This window comes from Polyodon spathula, chromosome 4 (assembly GCF_017654505.1).
Source record: "Polyodon spathula isolate WHYD16114869_AA chromosome 4, ASM1765450v1, whole genome shotgun sequence".
NCBI classification, from domain to species: domain Eukaryota; kingdom Metazoa; phylum Chordata; class Actinopteri; order Acipenseriformes; family Polyodontidae; genus Polyodon; species Polyodon spathula.
In genome coordinates, this window is record NC_054537.1 from 72764651 (window position 1) to 72788117 (window position 23467).

Consider the following 23467-nt stretch of genomic DNA (forward strand, 5'->3'; position numbering starts at 1 on the left):
GTCAGCTGGTGTTAAACCACCGAAATATACCGGTAGAGGCAAGTGCTATGCACAAGGCCATCCAGAGCTGCAAAATCAATATTCCACCAACAAGAAAATAGTTTCATCGGCCAGTTTCCAAAATTTGAAACCGGGACAAAGAAAAATCACGATTTTCACAAATGCTTTGGGACAGGCTTTCTGAAACTGGAACTTTTGGTAACTTTAGGGGGAATAAAACGGCGCAGAAAAATCCTGAAATCAAGAATACCGTTGCGTATTCACCAGGCACAAACAGCAAAATGTTTACACGCATTTGCTACGCATTCAAATCTAAATGTCATGCGGAATTCATATTTTTTGAAGGCGTAGAACATCCAGTACGCAGCTTATCTGGAGCGCTATCTGTAACTATACATTAAGAAAAGCAACAGCTGCATACACAATACTGTTGTGCTTTCTTTGTTATTCCCCCCCCCACCCCCCCCCCCCCCCCCCCCCCCCAATCCAAATTATAATACATCAGTTATACTGCATGGGCGTTGAGGCCAATACAGTTAAAGCTCTTTCTAGACAATTGAAATAAATCAACTGATCAGGTTTAGTTCACTTTTAAGAAAATCCCACACAGATAAAAGCTAGTTACCTCATCGTATCGATACATCATCTTGAGCCCACGGCAGGACTTGTGCTTCTCCACATGGCGGAGAGCACACTCCAAACAGAACACAACGTTCTCATTCTCTTGAACAACCTACACAGAAAAACGAGACAATGGTTAATTAATTATCACATGATCACATTTACTCTGTAAAAAAAGTATTTTTTTTTGTTGCAAGGTTGATCTTCATTTCCTATTTGAGACCACAGCAAGTAAAATGCACGTTACTGTAAGCCGATCTCAGTTCACTGTGATCAAAAACTATCCCAGGGGGCAGAATGGAAAGAGATGAAGTAAAATGTAAAAAATCTGTATCTGTATTATTGATATGGCAGAGCGTGGCAGTAAAACTGTTCATTTTTAATGAACACCAGTAATGGCACATTTGAGAATCCGATTATACAGCTGAGTACCAAATGTGAAGAAAATCTGTGTACTGTCTATACAGCAGAAACCTACAGTCGCATAACCTCAATGTGGTATCTATACTAGGTGAAAGTTCAAAATAATGGTCATGAACACATTCAACATGAGGCGTTTTGATAACCCTGCAAATATGAGGCCTGCACCTCAAATTGTGTCCAAGGTACAAAGTTTTACTTCAACAAAAATGCAGAGCTGTTGGCAGATTTGAACGCATTATCTCCTCTCGCAGGGAGACTTAACATGTGAAGCTACTTACATTTTTAGATCAGTAATTCAGCAATGCACGCGTGACTCTGGCATGAGCACGCTTGATTTGGCACTTGAAACACGTTACCCATGGACACCTCCTCAGATCCAGTTAACCACAACACCCAGAATAAGGTGCAGTGCCAAACTAAGCTAATGGTATCAGTTCCCTTAAGGGAACCTTGGTTGCATGAGTTCCCTGTCAGATATGGAACTGACAGTCATTACCAGTGGGTATCCTATACCAAAGAAGGAGCAAGCCCATTGATAACATGCAAGGAATTACCTTCACAACAGGGACCTAGTGCCAGCCTCCAAAACAGCCAGTCCAAAGCCAGGTTTGAGAGGGTCTGCCACATTGAGTATACAGTCTTGTATGAGGTCACCTTACAGATCTCGCCTCTTGAAATAGGGCCAAAGAAGTGGAAAAGCTCCTGGTGAAATGTTCATTAACCATTGAAGGCTGTGATTTGCCAGCACACTTTAATAGACAAGGCTTTCCCTCTAGAGTAAAAACGAACAAAACTACAAAACTAACAAGTCGTCGCTCGCCTTTCCCAAAAGCCTTTGTCCTATCAAAGTAAAAGGATGAAACTCCCATTGACAGAGAATACACACTATAGCATCTCTACCTGACTGCTTAGGGACAGGCCGGGATAGTTCTTAATATTGCCCTGCACCTAGACTCCCCTAGAGAGACGCATTGTGGCAATGCCAACAATGCCAAAGTCAAAGCTTAGGCGCCTATGAAAAAACCTGACTGTGTGACTGGAACCCAACGAAACTGCCGCAACGTAGCTGTGAATGTCCTGCAACCTGCCGGGAGGAACAAATGTTATAGTCCAACTTGCACCTATCTTGATACCCAGAAACGGTATGCTCTGTGTGGGAGACAAGAGGTAGTTTCTGATGTTAACAGTCAGACCCATGTCCTCAAAAATGTAAGAGAAACTTGAGTGGCCTCCTCCAGCTCCAAGGAGGACCCGGCTCTGATCAGCCATTCGACCAGGTAAGGATAGATGGTGATCCCTTTGTGATGGAGTGGAGCTGCAACTGTGTCCATGCACTTTGGAAAGATGTGCGACGCTAAAGCTAGCCTGAAAGGAAGAATATTGTATTGGTATGCCAGAAATGTCTTGTGTGGAAAAGCATGCTTCTTCCTATTGGCATCAAAAAAGCTTGTTTGCCTGTGTATTTTGTTTTGTTCCAAAGCACTTGGAAGGCTTGTCTTCATTATTCTGAGCTAGCAGCTTAAGCAATGCTGGCCCAAAGTTAAAACCCAGAGCGAGAAAGAGGCGCATCCATAATAACACCCTTTACCTGCTCAAAGCCTCTACCACCCAGAAATGCCTCCTAATGGCCCTCTCTAGGGATTTTAGTTCCATAAGAAGTGCACTTATGAAACCCTGAAGGAGACCATAGCACGCATAGCGTTACTGTATATAATGAAGATAAAACACACACCAGCTGGTACCAAAACACAGACAAAACTGGTTTAAAAAAAAAAAAAGCAAAGCAACGTGGGTAAAGTACCAAGTCGGGTGTGCTCGAGCTAGAGCCACCCTTGCGTGCACCTTCTTGAAGGTTAAAAATATTTTATTGTTATGACCAAAAAGCAGTCAAACTAATAAACACAAACAGTTTAGGTTTTTGAATACAGTTTTAAAAAAACACTGACCATGGAAAGGTAACATAGGTGCAAGCACATCTGACACCGCCTCTCCGACGTCTCCAGCGCAAGCCACTTTCGAGGCTTTTTCTTCCCGTCCAGCGTCACCTGGTTGTTGTCAAGACTTCCGTAGCGAGCTGTGGACAGAAGGCCTGCCTCAAACAGCTCCTGTCGTTCTTTCAACTCTATATCCCTGGGAGAAAACATTTACAAACAAGGTGGCGAGACATTAAAACAGACACTCCAAACATCCCTACATCATAATTTTCGGAAGGTAAAAAAAGTGACCGTTGCCATTACCTACATTTGAAGGAAATCTGTGCAGAATGTGTAACATTCATCTCCATGTATCCACAGATTTAGAGACTCAAAATAATTATGTTGATTCCAACTTTCACTATTTAACTAGTGGTTCTCTAGATGTAACATTTTAAGTGTGCCATTTCTATGCCCCTCAATCGATATACACAGTACACTTACCTGTGTGAGCAGTTCTCTAGGCCAATGTAAAACATGAAATACTACTTAATACTAGTGTATTGTATTATTTACACTAGTTATTTTAACGCAATCTTGAAATGATGTATTCCTAGTGTGAAAAGTGTTACAGGTGAGTCACAATCCTATTGCTTGGGACTTGTGAAGGAATGTCTGGAGTTCTTTGATCAATATTGTAAATGGTACTGTATGTCTAAAATAAAACACAAGGATTTTCATTTGTAATTTAAACACTGTATTAATTACCTGAGCTCTTGGAGAAGTGAAGAGATTGTACTCAAAATCTGCCCATTCTCCCGTTTGGACTCCGCTGTTGCAATCTGGTATAGCAGTTTCTCCATCGAAAAGGGCTTAGCTATACGCCTACATTTTAGGTACTACAAAAGATCGAGATGACAACATTCATTTTAGAAAAAAATCATCAACTCTTATTGGGGGAGTGTTTGCCCAAAAGCTTTAATTTGAGGACATTTATCAAATGAGACGGAGACACTATACAAAATCAACAGCAGGAAAGAGTCAGGTTTGACTCCTGTTTCATTTGCTGTGATTTTCCTTAGTTTGGAAATCTCTGCCCTGGCCACATCTGGAAATAGAAAATTATTGCACTAAACAGCAAAGCACCTGCAACCTGTTGCACAATTAAAGCTTAACGATGTTTCAATAAAGAACTCTATTCAGCTAAAAAATACATGTTACTTTATAAATGTTAAAGTGACGGTTTTTAGCCCCCCTCATTCATTTTATATATATGTATATATATATATATATATATATATATATATATATATATATATATATATATATATATATAGTTCATTATATACATACTGTGTGTGTGTGTGTGTGTGTGTGTGTGTGTGTAATGCAAGTCTGTACTGTATTCAAGTTGTTCAAGTTCTGTCTTTAATTGATTATTATTATATATTATATATATTATATATAGATATATAATATATATACATATATATGTTATACTATGTATATATATATCTTTACCATATTTTATATATATATATTTATTGTTCTTAAAAATATTATATATATATATATATATATATATATATATATATATATATACAGCTCTGGAAAAAATTAAGAGACCACTGCAAAATTATCAGTTTCTCTGGTTTTACTTTATAGGTATGTGTTTGGGTAAAATGAACATTTGTGTTTTATTCTATAAACTACTGACAACATTTCTCCCAAATTCCAAATAAAAATATTGTCATTTAGAGCATTTATTTGCAAAAAATGACAACTGGTCAAAATAACAAAAAAGATGTGGTGTTGTCGGACCTCGAATAATGCAAAGAAAATAAGTTCAGATTCATTTTTAAACAACACAATACTAATGTTTTAACTTAGGAAGAGTTCAGAAATCAATATTTGGTGGAATAACCCTGATTTTCAAGCACAGCTTTCATGCGTCTTGGCATGCTCTCCACCAGTCTTTCACATTGATGTTGGGTGACTTTATGCCACTCCTGGCGCAAAAATTCAAGCAGCTCGGCTTTGTTTGATGGCTTGTGACCATCCATCTTCCTCTTGATCACATTCCAGAGGTTTTCAATGGGGTTCAGTTCTGGAGATTGGGCTGGCCATGACAGGGTCTTGATCTGGTGGTCCTCCATCCACACCTTGATTGACCTGGCTGTGTGGCATGGAGCATTGTCCTGCTGGAAAAACCAATCCTCAGAGTTGGGGAACATTGTCAGAGCAGAAGGAAGCAAGTTTTCTTCCAGGACAACCTTGTACTTGGCTTGATTCCTGCCAGAGCTGCCCGATTCCAGCCTTGCTGAAGCACCCCCAGATCATCATCGATCCTCCACCACATTTCACAGTGGGTGCGAGACACTGTGGCTTGTAGGCCTCTCCAGGTCTCCGTCTAACCATTAGACGACCAGGTGTTGGGCAAAGCTAAAAATTGGACTCATCTGTGGGTACTTCAGCAAGGCTGGAATCGGGCAGATTTGTCTTTGTGAAGGACGCATGAATCAAGCCAAGTACAAGGTTGTCCTGGAAGAAAACTTGCTTCTTTCTGCTCTGACAATGTTCCCCAACTCTGAGGATTGTTTTTTCCAGCAGGACAATGCTCCATGCCACACAGCCAGGTCAATCAAGGTGTGGATGGAGGACCACCAGATCAAGACCCTGTCATGGCCAGCCCAATCTCCAGACCTGAACCCCATTGAAAACCTCTGGAATGTGATCAAGAGGAAGATGGATGGTCACAAGCCATCAAACAAAGCCGAGCTGCTTGAATTTTTGCGCCAGGAGTGGCATAAAGTCACCCAACATCAATGTGAAAGACTGGTGGAGAGCATGCCAAGACGCATGAAAGCTGTGCTAGAAAATCAGGGTTATTCCACCAAATATTGATTTCTGAACTCTTCCTAAGTTAAAACATTAGTATTGTGTTGTTTAAAAATGAATCTGAACTTATTTTCTTTGCATTATTCGAGGTCTGACAACACTGCATCTTTTTTGTTATTTTGACCAGTTGTCATTTTCTGCAAATAAATGCTCTAAATGACAATATTTTTATTTGGAATTTGGGAGAAATGTTGTCAATAGTTTATAGAATAAAACAAAAATGTTCATTTTACCCAAACACATACCTATAAATAGTAAAACCAGCGAAACTGATAATTTTGCAGTGGTCTCAATTTTTTCCAGAGCTGTGTGTGTGTGTGTGTGTGTATATATATATATATATATATATATATATATATATATAGAGAGAGAGAGAGAGAGAGAGAGAGAGAGAGAGAGAGAGAGAGAGAGAGAGAGAGAGAGAGAGAGAGAGAGAGAGAGAGAGAGAGAGAGAGAGACACATACACATACTGTATAAGAATAATTTCCTACAGGTTATGGAGAACAGTGATTTATAATTCCCTGAATGAAATTCACAAACTCCTTGCAGAGACTAATGGTTCTTGTTCGGATACATACAAGCTGCCCTGTATTATACAAGCAAGAGCTCCCATTTCCCTCATGGCACAGTGAGGCACCTCTCTACTGCCTCCACCATTGTATGGATTGGCACGCAGGAGAAATTCAACACAATGTCTGCCAAGAAAATGTGAATAAGGCTGTATGAGCTTGCTGTAATACACACAGGGTAACACTGACAGACTTTTCTTCAAAACATGAATCCTTTCTTCCTCTACTACAGCAGAAGCATTTACATGTCTCGGAACTGGAAGCCAAGCCCTCATTTTGTATAATGCTGGTGGCGCCCATCTCCAATGACTCATTACACCAGATTAACTATTTCAGGCTTGTCCTAATGTGCCCCGTGTCAAAAAAACATTTAGGGGTGTTTTCGTTTGTATAGGATATTGATAGTCAAAATAATCTCTTGCAGGACAGCCAAACCATTGTACACTGAAGAAAAGTCCTCTCAGCATGTTCTACTATGCAACCTGACCATTACTCTGGACAACGGAAACAGTATGCCCTAACAAAGTTCATCCTTAAAAAAAAAAAATAAATAAATAAATAAAAAAAAGTCTACCGAGCACAAACTTATGTTGGGTCACGAGTACCGTTAGATTTCCATAGGTTCCATAACACTGAAAAGTTGAAGCTGCTAGCTTAACTGGTTTGTTAGGTAATTGTTGGTGCGGTGGTGGAGGACTTGCAAACTAAGACAAGCTCCCCTTATGACAATTAATCAAAATGCATCTCCCTAAAAAAGCTCATGAGTTAAGCACTATCAATAGGTGTGTTATAAACTCCTGGGTCATGTGTTCTATTTATAAACACCCACCTTAGCAGCCTCATATCCTAGGTTCATCCAGTGGGTGGTTGCGAAGTGCACGGTTTCAGAAACATTGTACCCACAGCACACTTTTGACACGAAGGTTCCCGGGAAAGAGACAATGAACTCGCTGCTCTTCTGGACTGTACGGTACACCTTAATTCCTTCCCGAATCAGCACCTCTGGGGAGATCTACAAGCACATACAAGTACAAGGGTTATTGCAGAGTGAAATGTGTTGTGTATGTAAAATCTATATAATTCTGTATTATTTAAATTGATGTGTCCCAGTACCGAAACACTCCCAACATATAAAATTAAATTCTAACACCTATTTAAAATGTACATCAATGGAGAAAGTTAAGAATTCAACTTGGATTCTGACTGATGTAATGAAACATATCCCAAGACCACAATAACAAAAAACACACAGCAGTAAAATAACGTTCAATTAGACATGGTTTTGTGACACAAGGGCATTGAAACTGTAAAACAAGTTTTCTGTCAGTTATAATTACATAGTGGTCTGACTTCGTATGGATTCAACCGATGAGGGTTTTTACTTTTTCAAATTGAAAGGGACCTCTAAATAATGGGTCTGTCTGTATGCCGGCACCTTCAGGGTTTCTTACCATGATGTTGCTCTCAAGCATTTCCAGCCCTGGAGTCCCATTGGCCTGTAGCAGGGTGTGCACCACTTTGTCCAGTTTTTTGTTCTCCTCAGCAGGAATGCAATACCTATGGGACAATCACGAGACTCTGTGTCAATAACCCCACCAATAAAGGCTGTTGACAAAAAGGATAAGGGATGATGAGGATTGGTGCAACACAGACACCCCAAACAGTGGATCATCATCAAAGGGCAGTAAACTATTGTTAATTCAAAAACATTTTGAAGGATTTTTAAAACATCTTTCCTGAAATAATTCACATTTATTTTAAAAGACGATCAAAAGGGTTTAGATTCCAAAATATAAAAAAGCATATCATCATCTATTTCCCATCAGAGTCTACCAACCCCAAGGTGCTTGGCGTCTTTCCATCTGGTCACCAAATGTAAAAATGTGCTACCTACCCTTTCCCATTCATTTCTATCAGCCTTGTGTTTCTATTGGCTGGGATAGTTGAGCAGCTTAGAAGCAAGCTACAGGAGGTTGGGAATAGGGTTTTGACTGGGGCTAGTTGGGCAGGAGAATGTTTAAGCCCCATGCACCACCCTACCATGTCAATGGTTCACACAGCTGAGAACAGAACACAAAGTTCTAAAAATTGTGCGGGCAACCATACCTGTGCTGTAGTGGATGTTACCTTTTTATGCGTTAATTTTAGTAATTTATCATCAGCAGTCTGTCAGGTATCAGACTGCTCTAGTGCCACAGTAAGGGCGAATATTACAAAAAGGAAGGGGTTTGGCAATTGCCTCCAAGTAGCTTTCCTAATTGGTGCAACAGAAAGATTGACACTGGGGCGGGTTTTATTCTTGGTCGATCTGGCGCTTCATTGGTGCACTGTGTGTGTTTATGCCTGTAGTAGGTGTGATATGGTATCAATTACACGACAGAGTTTGTTCTATATTTAAAATGGCATCTCTAAACAAAGGAAGCCACGTTTGCAAGTATTTTGAGGAACGAGAAAACCGTGGTATGGAAATAATTATGCCAAACAAAATTGCCGTACCACAAAAACACCAGATCAATTCTTCACAATTTGAAATGAAAACATTCAGAATTATTGTGGATGGAACTACTGATGGCAATAAAAAGCAAACATCCATAACATTTGCTATAGATCTGGCCGAACAGGATGTGATCACGTTATCCCCTATGAGGACAGTGCGTGTGAATCGTGAATGCAGCAGTTTTGAATTGATTTAAGATTATCCCAATACTGTGCTGACCCATAAAACAATAACAGCGAGGCTAGAATAACTTAGAAAATTGTGCTACAGCTGTTCATACAAAACTTTCAAAAGGGAGAAAAAAGTTGCAATTATCACAGCCTCGTGGACCCCCTTCGCCAATTTTCCCATCGATGGAAGGCTTTTTTCACTTGAAATTGTTCTGTAAGCTTCTGGACCAAACGTCCGTTTACGTTTAGTACAGTTTTTATTTGTATGTTGGAACTACTGCACTACAGTAAAAGACCCCTGAGACACAGTTCAAACATGAAGGCCAGGCAACTCATTTTACAATTGAATGTAAATGTGTGTGGATACGTGAATTTGAATACTTTACGTTACTTAGTAATACTTGACCATATACCACTAACTGCACAAGGTGGCAAACATTATATTACTTGATTGTGTGTTAATTTGGCATTTAAAACAGGACTTGTGGCAATGTTTGGGGAGGGGGGGTTATGTACACTAGGACAGTGCTCTTTAAAATTTCTAATTATTGTGCTTTTTTTTTCCACACTGTTAATTACCTTTTCCAGAAGTGAAAGTATTTCTAACTTTTTTTCAATTGCAAGCACAACTTGCTTTCCTGTAGCCATGTCGCATTAGCGCTGTAGAGTGGGTGATTTTTTTTTAATTTTTTTTTTTAAAAACACATAATTTTGGGCAAAGTTACTTATATTTAAAAAAAACAAAAAACAAATAGGTTCCTGTTTTGTTTTTTTTGCTGTTAAATTAACCTTTAAGAAACACACTATTGCATCCAAAAATGTGTTTAACAATATGTGCATATAGCTGTATCTCAATTAGCAAATTTCATTTTTAATTTACTTTGTTGTTAAAATGTTAATTGCTTATTTAGGGTTTATTTGATTTGAAAATACTAACCAGGGCTGTCAGTATTAGAATGTAATATAAAGAGTGTGTGTGTGTATGTAGATATGGTTTAAACGTTCATAAAAATTTACCAAAAGCACATCCCTACGAAATACCTATATATTTAGCAAGACATTGCTATTCCAGCAGAAAAAAATACAGACCTAAACAGTAAGTCTCTAAATAAAGTAATGTTTCTTGACTTGCAATTTCATTTTTTTAATTTTTTTTTTTGTAGGACATCAACTTCTACTTTGTTCTGCAGCTAGTGGGGCTAGCAGGTGATGAGCAACCAGCTCTTACACCAAATACAACAAGTGCGGTATAAAAGACCTGGATATACCCAAGCGCCAATTCCATATCTGAATATACTTCACAGCTGTATATATAATACTATTAGTATATTATGTTTGTTTGCAAAAAATATATATATAAAGAAAGAAAGAAGTTGCACACTATATGTTTGAACAATAATTTTTGTCTTTAAATCACCTTTAGTATCATGCTTACTTAAACATAGATAGATCATCACAGTATGGTGTACTTGCATGTTTTTGTGTACTTTGGCTATACATTTTGTGTGTACAGTCAATATTATTATACCAGTTTTACAGCAAGTGATTATGTAACAAAAGATCTGACCGGTATGGCTTGTAGCTCGCATAGGGATATTTTTCAGTTAAAGACTGAATCAGCAAAACAAAGCAAATGAAAATAATAAATCAACAGTCCTATTAAATGAAGTGTGCAATGCGAATACAGAATGTGTGTATGTATGTACTGTAATCTGGGGATATGTTGGACGTCGTTGAACATTGGACAGAAATGAAAAAAGTTATTTTTTGCAATAATACACTATGTTTTACTTTTTAAATATAAACAAACTATACATCATTTAAAAGCCCTGGTTCTTAGCTTTCTAATGAGCAGTTTAGTTTTATTCTATTCTTGGGTTTACCTACTTTTTTGTATGATTTGTGCGAGGAGTGAAAATGACTATCCAAACGACATGGTCAAACTTTCATCTGTATAGCCCAGCCTGAAGCTGCAGGCAGATCTGCTCCACATTGTAGGAATCTGCACAAATCACTGATTTGGGGACATATTGTTTCGAATCTGTAGCCCTTTCCATGGCCGAGAAAATGACCTGTCTAGTGTCATCTCCAAGTAGTGAGACTTCTCTGGGGTAACTCTGGACAGAAATAGTTCTGCATATGTACCAAGGATAATATAAAACTACTGTTATCCTTGATAATATATGTACTAACGTTACTATACTGCATACTACCTTACCACATAGCATGTGATTTTCATCTCGTCACTGATCGTGTCAGGGTGTTAACACTAAATCTTGCGATAAGAATTTCAGACTAGGAAATCCTCACAGCTGAAGGACATTAGATTGCAGAGACGGTAGAAATGGTTCAAAAGGATAAAAGAAAACTTGGTGCTCGAAGCTATCATGATTGTACGGAAGGTTTGCAGGTTAATATTACTTAGTTTATGTTTGTTCTCTACAGCTTTTTGAGTAATGAAAACCAACAAAAAAAAAAAGTAGTTCATTAAAGTTCTGCCTGCACAACAAAATTGTTTGGATTTTTTTGGTCAAAAAGCAATTTTTTTTTGTCCACTCCACTATTTTTTTTGTTTCTTTTTTTAAAAACTTTCTCACATGTCCAATGTTGAAATGAGGAAGGTCTAAATTGGTTAAGTCACAGTTTTGAGGGGCTGTCCAAAGACTCCACAAAGCCCTGGAACATTGGACAAATTTTAAATAAAAAAAGGGTCTTAGTAAGTCACGTGTTACAAAAATGTTTCAACTCTATTATATAACCCCCAAGGAATACCTGTAAATATATCAAACTTAGTTCCAAAAAAATGATTTCTAAAAAAAATACTACAAACAACACTGTCCAAAATAGCCCCAGATTACAGTATATAAGATAGGCTCAGTAAAATCTGCAGATAATGAATCACAGGACTTTATACATACCAAACACAATCAGCACCAGTGTGTGAATAATCAATGTATGGAAGGCAGTTTTGGTCCCGAGACCAGCATGAGGTAGAAAAGACCATGCCAATGTTCAGCCAGGGAATGGTCACTCCTAGAAAGAGAAAAACAAACCAATTAGAAAACACGGTACCTTTTTTTTTTGGTGTATTTAATTTACTTTATTCATCTCTCTTCACCTTGGCAAGTAATGCTGCAGCAGGTTTTAGCCTTGCCAGCTGAGTTCTTAGTGTATGGTTTTTTGTGAGTCCTTAAAATGAAGTTGGATGGTTCTACAGTTAGTGGTGTTCATACCATAGAGTTAAGCGCTACCATTTCCTGTGCATGAAGTGTCCGACCATTGACTTTATATGTATTTCCACTAGTTTTTTTTTTTTTTTTCTCCTCCTAGAAAAGTGCAGCCTCTCATGCCTATTTTAGATTACAATGCATTTAATAAGATCTGCTAGCATTCCTCTCTGCCTGCCAATGGTTTAGTTGAGAGGTGCTGGCCTTTAAATGAAGGGACACGTGGCCAAAATTACTGCAGTTCAAAGTGAGATTTACAAAAGGTCCCTGTGGGGCTGAAGAAAATGCAAAGTTCTAAAAGGAGGATGTCCTGTGTAATGAGGAACAGTTGAGAGGCTCAGTTTCGCTCAGAGTGGCGCTAAGGAAAAGGGAAAAAGGCTTGTTCATGGGCTGTTTGAAATCCTAGCCTAGAAATGCTACACCAAGGTTTTGTCACTTTTTTTTAGTGCATATGACTTAATATTTCAGCACCTTTCATAAGCAATCAATACTAAGCAGGGGAGAAGAAAACAAATGTAGCACACATACTGCCCCCCTAGTTTGTCAAGTTTTAGGCCATGCAGTTTCATAAAAAACAGGATGGATCAGGCCACCAGATGTCAGCACTGTGAAATCATAGGTCACCATGACCTATGCATTTGCATTAATAGTATGCATAATACATTTAAAAATGTTCAATTGGAAAATGATCTAATTTTAGTGACAGCGTGGAATGATTTTTTTTGTAACACAAATCTGTATGCAGATTTGGTCCAATATGGTCAAACTTCTAACCCAACCAATTAGAGGGCAGGAGGTCGCCATGATTCTGGACCTCAAACTTATGTCTTTACCAAGTCTCTCTACAACTGGATGAGTTACTCCTGAAGACATAGATAAAAATTAAAGCATGACATACATATGTACGTACATACTGGCGAATCCTCCATGCACTGAGAATGCATGCTTCCCCTGTGGGGGAAATATAGGCAGTCTTACCAGGTACAGCACCAAGATGTCGCAAGATGGATCCTGAATTATTGGGAAGGACTGTGAGGTTCCATCCATGCCTGTTGGGGAGGAAAAAACAAGGCATACTTTAATACACATACCATGTCTTTATAATTCCTCCAGGATGTTATTAGAAACAGATTAATCAAAATATATGTAACTTCACACAACTTACTTGCGCTTTAAAACAAAAGACAGCAAACCTCAAATATTAAATTAATATGTAATATGGATGTCTCAGGTAAATTTGCCTTTTATGAAACCTTACTTTGAAAATGGCTCTGACTTGCCCACAGGGAAGCCACTTCCATGTGTGTTTGTGTCCACTTTCCCATGGTGCACTGCCACATGACAATCCTTCTGCTCCACTATCCTCCAGTATTCTTGCTGTAATCAGAAAGAGATTATTAGTTAAACATACTAGATTTTAGATTTGTATGTGAAAAAAAATATATATATCACCCAATATCTTAATTTAAGCAAAATGCAAATAAAAAAAAAAAAAAAGGAATTTCATTGATATACCAAGAGGTTAAAAACAATGTGGCACTGAAATGGTTGATGTTCACAGGAAACCACCTGCAAAAGGGTCTTTGATAGAATCAACTGAGTACCAACTATAAAAACCATAAATCAAGCCATGCGGTCTGTATCGCTGATCTGGCTTGAATTTAAAACGATGAGTCAGTGAAAGGGTTAACTTTTACTGGACAAGACTGGTAATGGAATTTAATTTAAAAAAACAGCTGTGTACCAAAATTAAGACAACAACTGAAAAAGTATATTGGCTCCATGCAGCTGTAACCACTAGTCACATGACCTCAATATGGCAGTCAATTTAATTGTCAGACACATTTCACAGGAAAGGCTTATGTAACCCTGCAAATCTGAAGTCACTGCTTATAACATATGAAGGTTGAGACTGTAGAGAGGCAGCTTTGCAAAAAAGTCAGGAAAGGGTTAATTATTCCTGTGACACCAAGGCAGTCACAGAACACATGTGTGCGCAGGGTATGAAACCAATAGCTTAAAAGCGTTAGGTCCTATACTGCCCTTTGCTAAAATCACTGGTACATAACTTCTGGTACCAAATTAAATTTGCCGTAACCCCAACATTACTTTGAAATTAATGTTGGGATTTTCATATCGCACACAGTAGTGGTATTTTACTTATCCTTGTTCATCATAATTTGTGCATTCCTGGATAAGAAACCACCAGCCACCAAGCACCTACCACGATAGTGACAAACAGGCAAACGAAGCTTTTATATACATTAAATAACATTTCCGATGTGTCATTCACATGAATATTCCAGAAAACAGACGTATACAAAAATGTGTGGTACATATGGACACTTGTATCCATAAATGTAAAAATGTATGTCAACAGACAACAAGCAGAGGATGAAGTCAGAGCCTTTGGGTGCTCAACACATTTTCAATTGAAAGAGGAAGGAATGGGAGAACAGGTTTGTTGCCTGCTTACCTCAACATCTGCTACCCCTGGCTCCTTGTTAAAGCACATGTTCATGGTGTTTCTGGCTGTTCTGTAGAATGTAGTTAACGATACCGATCTTCCCTGCAAAGCAACAAATAAATGTTGGCATTAGGATCATTGTATTACAAGATGCGTTTCAACTACTCTGTGTTCTGTGAGGATACTTGGGGACTCTTAACACCATGTAGGATGTTCTGTATACAGTTCAAAATGGTGGAACAAAAGAGTCACCGTTTTCAGTCTTTCACTTCTGTTAGAAAAGCTTGGCTTTTAAGTTTTAAAAAAAAAAAAACATAGTAGAAAGGCTGTTTCAAAATGTAGCCTATATGTGATCAGTTTCCCTAAAACTACATGTATGGATAGCAGCTACATAAACTTAGAAATAGACTGTAAATGGCAAGACATATTTTATAGCTAAAACATACAGGTAAGCAGAAGCAAACCAGGCAATTATGAACCTTACTACCATATTATGTACTGTTATTCTTCACTGTCCACTGACACCAAATATTTATTAATCAAGTTCATTATATAACCCTACAGAGACTACCAGCATTTATTTACAGCTCGTCTAACAGGTCGCATTTAGAGGTTCAGTTTAAAAAATAAATAAATAAATAAAGACAAAGTTTTTTACCCCCCCTGACGATACCTGCATTCTGCCTTCCTACAAAAATATACTCTTGACATTTTGTTGGTTTGTTTAAATTAATGGCAACAACTAAGGCACACAAAACCAGATTTCATGGTAAAACCGTATAAAGCACTACAGGTAAATTGTAGTTGTAATAACTATGCATCAGACATTGTGTGTGTGTGTGTGTGTTCTTTACGCAAATCTTAAAATTAATCTCTGCCAGCATAGCATTACAGTAGTTCAGCCCCAGGTCCATATATTTTATCACACTACAAATCTCCCTGTTTGATATCTTTCACACAGAACTGTCACATTCATTCAATTGGATTTTTGGTTTAGTTTGACGTGAAAGGGTTCCTGTTAAAGTGGGAACATTGTAGCGGATGTCACTTCATCTTGTGCTGCTCCCCTGTGTGCAGTTCTGACTGGAAGAGGTTGCTCACTGCCCGCAATCAGTGGTAGGTTACGGTGTGTATTGACCGACACCTTTGCGATGGCACAATACCCAGCAACAGTTTCCTCACCTGATCAGTCAGCAGACACTTCGAACTATACACAGACTGAACAGTGGTCCTCTGGGACATTTTTCTTTAGGACTACAGTACCCCTTGATTTGCTGTTTGCAGTCTGGCATACAGATACTCCGGCTAGGTCAGACACCCAGTATCATGCCTCTTCCAAAGTAAAATTCTATCCATTTTACAGACAACGACTGTTAGGCTGATGTACAGTAAGACAGTCAGTGAGCTCCTTATTATAACATTACCTCATGCAGCACCTACTTTATATCCCGAACCAACAAAACATGTAGAGAAATTAAGATGCCTAAACTTCTTGTTGAAACACTTCGACTTAAAAGAGAGTTGAAAGAAGTGTTCATTAAAACACCAGCAAGTAGTCCTGTTTTTCTGCCGCTGAAGATCTTTTGATTATATATATATATATACACACACACACACACACACACACACACACTATATATACTATATGTAACATGTAGACATCTCAAGTTTCTGCTGAAGGTACTTATTGGTACATATTCACTTCATGTGTTGTTGTGGTATTCCAGCTGTGGGTCATGTGACCAACAGTAGCAGTTGATAAAGCAAGTGAACAACCAAGCGTTTATCAGACCAATAGAATTAGTTAGCAGTAACAAAGATAAGAAGTGACAAAAAAGCTAATTTTAAAGCCTTTCATTTCTCTCTGGAATTCTATCTGCTTAAACATATTTTTAAAAAACCACATACAGTATATAGGTGATAACCCCTACCTTATATACACATTTGTGGTGGTCGCTTAGAACTCCATTATCTTTATCATTCTCTTTCTTTTCCTGAGCAAACAGTCGCCGTCGGCCTGTTTTCAACTGAGTGTCCAGCTCTTTCAGCTTATTGCGAAAGCCATTCTTGTGCACAACGCCATTGATGAGTCCATTTTTGGGCTCAAATCTGGGCAGCGACTGGCAATTGTGGGTGTTCTCAGAGTGTCCCTCCAGAGGGCCCTTCCTCTTCTCCAGGTTCTCCTTCTCAGCCAGCACCTCCTTCTCCAGCTGCCTGTGCTCCTCGGGAGACAGGGAGTCGTATGACAGCAGGTATTGGCAGTAGGCCTCTTGCAGTTTGGCCAGTCGGTCCTGGGCAGACTTGGGAATGCGCAGCATGTCCGCCAGCTTGTTCCACTTCTTGAGGTCCGTCACCTGCTGCATGCCGCCCATGTCATTGATCAGCTGGAAAAAGCGAGCCAGGTCCAGCTCACAGCCTCCTAAAGGGAGGGGGGGGAGTCAGACTTTTGTATTCACTTTTGAGGTACAGTTCATACAAACTTATGGTTAAGTTACAGTATAGACAAAACGTTTTGTCAAATGGTTTACGAATGTCTGTAGCCAAAATGTTTGACTTGACTTTGATTTTATGCTTTTTAATGCATTTTTTCAATGTATTAATTTCATTATTTAAGTTTTGCAAATAAATGGCAAAAGGACCTGTGTAGTGGCACTTGGCTAATACAGCAACAACTTGTATCTCCTAAAGATGATATTTTTCTGAATATATACATTGCTGAAATGGTCCAGGGCCTCCCGAGAATTGAGACAAATGACTACAAAAGTGTACTTCAGTAATTTGTTCATTTGGACACAAATCCACCAATAAAACTAAACAGGGTAGGTGGGCAAGGCAGTTTCCCTTTCCTGTTGAGCTTTTAGAGCTTGAAAACGACACACAAACTCCGGTAACGCTTTATATTGCGTGGCAAATTCATATTAAATAGATATGCAGTTACATATTAAATTAACATTTAGCAAGAAACCAGCTGTTGCACATTTATTAAATATTAACCAAATGTTGACTGAAAATGTAATTGCATATCACGTCCATTTATATTACGCTGTATTATGTATTATCCTTGAAGATTTGTAATCATTTCCTCTTGTTTATTTATTTATTTTTAATTGAAAATCCATTTAATCTGACTTAAATGTTAATGGAAAGTAACAAGGAATAATTTAAAATACATTTAATATCAAAGGCATATCCATGCCACACAATATAAAGCGTTACCTAAACTCCTTAACTATTTATCTATTATTCGGTATTACTGAAACACCATTTGCTTGGCATTTTTATTTTAATAGATCAAAAGATGCTTGTACGTCAGGTGAAAAATATTCTACATGTTACACTGTTACTGAATCTCTTGCAATAGGGAAATCATTATTATCAAGCTCTGTTTAAGTATGCAAATTCCACTTCAAGCATATTACCGGGGGTGGGGGGCATATCTAGCTTCAAAAGACTAAGCTGCTTAATCTCATGGTTCCTGATTACAGGACGCCCCAGCAGTACCACTGCATTGAAAAATATCAACAAGCATCTGTACCATGTAATTAAACAACGGTTTGTGTATAATACAGTGGCAATTTTCAGACACTGCTATTCGAGTACAAAATTCTATAGTCGCCAGTAAGTATTCCATACAGATTTGCTTAATACTTTGAAGAGGCGAGGACTCAGATCAAGTCATTGGTACCTATACTCGGTACCCCAATGCATCACCCCTTATCTGAGATGCAGAATGTCACACACCTTGCTGGTTTTCCAAGTTCAGATGTGACTCAGAAAGCTCAACTTGCTGGACTAAATTGAGAAAGCTTCTGTAGAAATTCATGTAACAAGATCAGAACAGCTGAACAGTTTTACACATAGGCACTTTTAAAAAACCGCAGGGGATATTTTTAATACATTTACTTTAGTCTTGTTGTTTATGAATTAAATTACTCAGATTCTTTGTCCTGGAGCAAATGACACTAACATTGTTACAGTACACTACGTCAGCCAGCATAGACATAAACTTCACATACCTTTTAAATATACATTTACTTGAATAAAAATGTAGTTACTGCATTTAGGACTAGTGCAGAGGCTGAAAGCTTGAACATGTTCATTTTTCAGTGGGTGGCACACTCCGTGAGAATCACAAGAAACAGTCTTAATCTGTCACAGAATCACTCCAGTTCTACAGCAAATAAGGTCCAGGCACTAGGTTTAGTTAGAGAAGAATGCAGTCTCCCAAGGTGCTTGTCCACACTCCTAACATTATTCAGCAAGAACAGGCCGTAACTGTAGAACTTCTCTTGTGCATAGCTATACATAGTTTGACACTGTACTTGGCATTGAAACAGAGAAGATGGAAGTATAATCTCATCAAAGTGAACCGTACAGCCTACCGTAATCCCTTATTATTAGCTGTTGCCAAGAAACAACCACAAGGCCCTACTTCCAGACACTTAAACAACATAGCTGTATCTGCATTAGCTACTCTCTCTTAACACACCACCGCGCAGTATCTACAGAAACATGCCTACAATACACAAGACATTTTATTTTATTTTTGTGCATAACAAGATCTGAGTCTGGCTATTTTCATAATAAACTTACAGTTTGCTGTAATAACCAAGTGGTGTGCTAATGGAAACTTGGCTTAATGTCTTGCAACTCTCAGGAGAGACAATGTTAATCAATTAAGTGAGCAGGCCTTCAGTTACTCTACAGACAAAACAATTGGACATGACTTACATCAATCCTAAATAGCTTATTCTCCACTTGCTCTAACCTAAATTAAACACAAGACATTGTAAGCTTTTAATATTCAGTAACAGGACGTAATAAACAAAAAGCATAAGAAGAAATCCTAAAGAATACACACCTCAGATTTCAGGTTTTTTTCTTTTACTTTCCAAATAAACAATAAGACTATGAGACTACATGTTTACAACACTTCTGCATATATGGAATAGACTATGACTAAATACGGATAACATAACTTCATATTGTATAGTTACTACTGTACAAACACCAAGGCCTACTGTACATCTATTTCACACGCATTTTTCTGATGACGACATACATAAATACACAGTTGAGAACTCACTGGCTTCAATCATACAAGGAAATTACTCATTGTGGTGCAGGAAGAAGTTATAGGGCACCATTTCCAAAGGATGTGCAAATTGGCAGGCCCATTTCTGAGATTAATCTTCAGCCTCAATGTCCTGGAGCCACTTGAAACACATTACCTGATGCCATGTAATTTAAACTGACTTGTTCATTTCATATCCAGATAAAAAGTCACACTTGTGGAAGTGTTTAAAGCAAGCACCAACATTATCTGTGTGGTGAAATGCAGCTTGCACACCCACTGATTCTACTAACCCACGATTTGCCTTCAGCATTGAACGTTTAGCAACATTTTTTTTGTTGTTGAGTAACTATCAGTGGTAGGGCTTCTACGATTCCATTCCTCGTTATGTACATCGATATAAATACTAGATAATCGATTCAATAATTTTTGCAATGCGCATAGTTAATAACATGCTGTTCCCATTCTACCAGCGAATCAGTTTTGAAAATGCTTTGTGAGTACACCCCTCTGTGTATTTGATGTAAACAAAAAGAAAGCCCACCGCCTTGGATCCAGAGCAGGACGACAGGCTTGTTTTATTTTGGCATATCCAATTATTTTTAGGCTCAGCTCATCGCTACCACCCTCACGCTGACTCGGGAGCAGCGAAGACGAACATATGCTGTCCTCCGAAGTGTGTGCCATAAGCCGACCATTTTTTTTCACACTGCAGAGTGTCTGTGTGGCTCTGAAGAGAAGGGGAGTGCGGGGCAGATATATTGTTGATTAGCAAATCCACAGTGTGCTAGGAATCCACAGAAAACTGTTGATTTGTTCTGGGTTCCTAACACAGTCTTTGGTGGATAAAGCAATCCATAACAAAGGATGGGGTTAAACAGGACAGTGCCTGTATGTTTATTTGTTCCGCGGTGTCTCTTTTCCACAAACATCCCCTTTCTAATTTTTATTTCTGGATGGATTCAGGAACAGCAATTACATCATCACTTAGTAAATCTCTATAAATTACAACGACTTTGGATTTATTCTCAACTTCTCCATTTCTTTCCTGGCTTTAATCACTGTTCAAAACAAGCTTACAGACCACTTATATTTTGCTGAAGTACGATCGATCACTGGCAGTGCTCAATAACTTTCCTCTCCGTTCTCGGTTCACATGCCTGTTTTTTTAATTTTTATTTTTCTAATGTCACTTTCAACATCTAAAACATTGTATTCGCTACAGGCTTCACTTACAACAGACAGTTCTGTCTGTGTTAGTGAGATTTCAAACTCAAACTGAGGAACTCAAGACAACATACCCACAATGTGAGAGACAAACATTAACTGAACTAAGTGTAACAAAAATGCAAAAACAAAATCCAATGACCAAATTAGCAATCCATTCAATCTTGTTATAGAACAAGTATCAAATTAGAAAGAAATGCTAAGTGCCATAAACATCTCAAAGTGTTGAAATCGGTAAGAAAATAACCCAGAGTTTCTCGTGCCTAGCAGAACTCGAAACAGTGAATTATTTTTTCCAATTCAACACTTGGTTATGCTTGCAGATTTAAATACCTTATTTATTAATGCATGCATATTTTTTCACTGTAAACACGAACCATTTCACAACCTCAATCTGAAGATAACTCAAGGAGCGACAGTATTTTTAGTGACATTAAATGAAATGGACCCACATGATACTTATTCAGTGGGTGGAAAATGGAAGAGAGACGTTGTCTTACCTATGAGTGGGGGCTCCTCCATGGTAATGCCCTGAGATTTGAGGTGCTTTTTGATACAGGCCAGCCGCTGCACATTGGGCCCCCAGCGTCTGCCCAGCTTGTGAATGTGCTGCACCTGTGTGACGAAGCGCATCTCATCGCTCAGTTTGCACTCTGGCCGCCAGTCCTGCGGGGGAACCACCCTGAAGAGCCCATAGGGCTCTGCCTGCTTCCGGATTGACTCAATGTAAACCAGAGGGTCCTGGAACTGCTTGTGGGTTGGCCTAAAGACTGGAGCCTCACTAATCGAGGACCAGCCAGACTTGCTATTGCCCCCTTTCTCTTTCTCCGCTTTGGGCTCAGGCAGCTTGTGCAGGGAGGACTCTGTTACTGAGGTAGAACGGTTCTCGCTGGGGACGCTCTCCGTTTTGTGGTGTGCTTGTTTGCTAGGAGACTGCCTGCTCGCCGATGCTCTTTTGGGCCTCTGCCTTTCTGAGCTGGGCTCTGGGCACTCCGGGGCCTTCAGGTGCCCATTCAGCAAGGCCTTTTCCAGATTGGCTTTCCTGCTGCGGGTTTCAGGCGAGTGCACATGGAGCTTGGCTTTCTTGGAATTGGACTGGAGCTGCTTCCCACCGAGGCCTGCCATCTCCAGCTGCCTTTTGGAGTTGCGCAACCCCTCTCGCACCCGCATGCCCTTCTCCTTGGCGCATAGCCGCCTGTTTAGCCTCCCATTGAGACGCACACAGCCACCCCTTGCTATCTTATGCACCCCATTAGATAATAGCACCTGTTTACGTGTTTTTGAATGGCTACTTTCTGCTTTTCCTGAGTTTTCATGGTGGTGGTTATTGTGGTGGTGGTTATTGTGGTGAACCGCTGTGGATTTACTGTGGTTCAGTTTGGTTTCCTTGACCAGTTCTCGTTTTGCTTTGGTGTAGGTGATGTGCCCCTTGGTCGTGGTGGCTGTGTATTTCACAGTTTTAGATGGCAAAGGTCGGAATTCTCTCATCTTTTTGGCACTGGGTGGGTGTGCACCTTGGGAAGAGGCCCGCGTATATCCACTCACTTTCGAAACCTAGGGGAAAGGAAAATAAAGATAATATTACTTAAAGAAAACTACCTGGAAGCTCTAGAGTTAAGGGTTTAGAGATAAATTATTGAAAACTGTTTTGGTCACTTACACAATGCAGAATATAAACTAGGTTACTTTGAAAACCTTAGTGCTTTCACTTGCAGCTTATCAGACCTTTTTCACAGTTCGACACTGACAGTAAGACTTTAAACAGGCATCTTTAAATGAACATACATATACATGCTAGCTTAATCATGTGGGAAACCACCTCCTTTAAGAGTGTAATAAACCTGAATTTAGCACAATTTAGTAGATTTAAGTAAATGCATTCCTATGCACGTCTGAACACATTGCCTATAATATGGAATTCCTCAAAACACTGCAGTAGAAAAACATTTATATACAAAAATTACCACAGTGGTTTTCCAAAAAAGAACTTGGAACTTTGGAACTTGCTTCCAATTTTAACAAAATTATGCTGCCAAGTATTCTAAACTTTAAGTGCAAGGGGAAGTCTAGTTAGGGATCGTTCACAATTCAGGAATGATTTCCCACTGCATAGCATTTTATTACACATGGCTTGGGGTTTCAATTTCAATTAAACTTTTATGTATCAAACGTAACAGTCATTGTTTTCTTTTCTACTTGTGAAATGCTGCCATGAACTAAAAGCCCCTGTGTGGGTCCCAAGTTACAGCGGTCAACGGTTCTCTGTAATTCAGTAAATTAGTGAAAGAGTACACTTTGGACCATTTTATTTTTTTTAAGTTAAATGTTCTGGATGACTTGCGTGTTTCTCTTTTCCTTCTTGACAACAACAAGCAAGCTA

General features: G+C 38.9%; 1 protein-coding gene across 2 annotated transcripts in view; it reads right to left on the bottom strand.

Annotated features, from left to right (window-relative positions):
* LOC121314829 (protein Jumonji-like) overlaps nt 1-23467 on the bottom strand; it is a 153274-nt gene that overhangs the window by 4164 nt on the left and 125643 nt on the right. For both annotated transcript variants that reach the window (XM_041248535.1, XM_041248534.1), the window contains exons 7-17: nt 21588-22641; nt 16718-17205; nt 14796-14888; nt 13578-13696; nt 13298-13368; nt 12011-12125; nt 7877-7982; nt 7255-7437; nt 3726-3856; nt 2991-3174; nt 626-733 (exon numbers count right to left, since the gene is read on the bottom strand). In XM_041248535.1, coding sequence (XP_041104469.1) covers nt 626-733; nt 2991-3174; nt 3726-3856; nt 7255-7437; nt 7877-7982; nt 12011-12125; nt 13298-13368; nt 13578-13696; nt 14796-14888; nt 16718-17205; nt 21588-22641 — 2652 coding nt within the window. The remainder of the gene's footprint in view (nt 1-625; nt 734-2990; nt 3175-3725; nt 3857-7254; nt 7438-7876; nt 7983-12010; nt 12126-13297; nt 13369-13577; nt 13697-14795; nt 14889-16717; nt 17206-21587; nt 22642-23467) is intronic.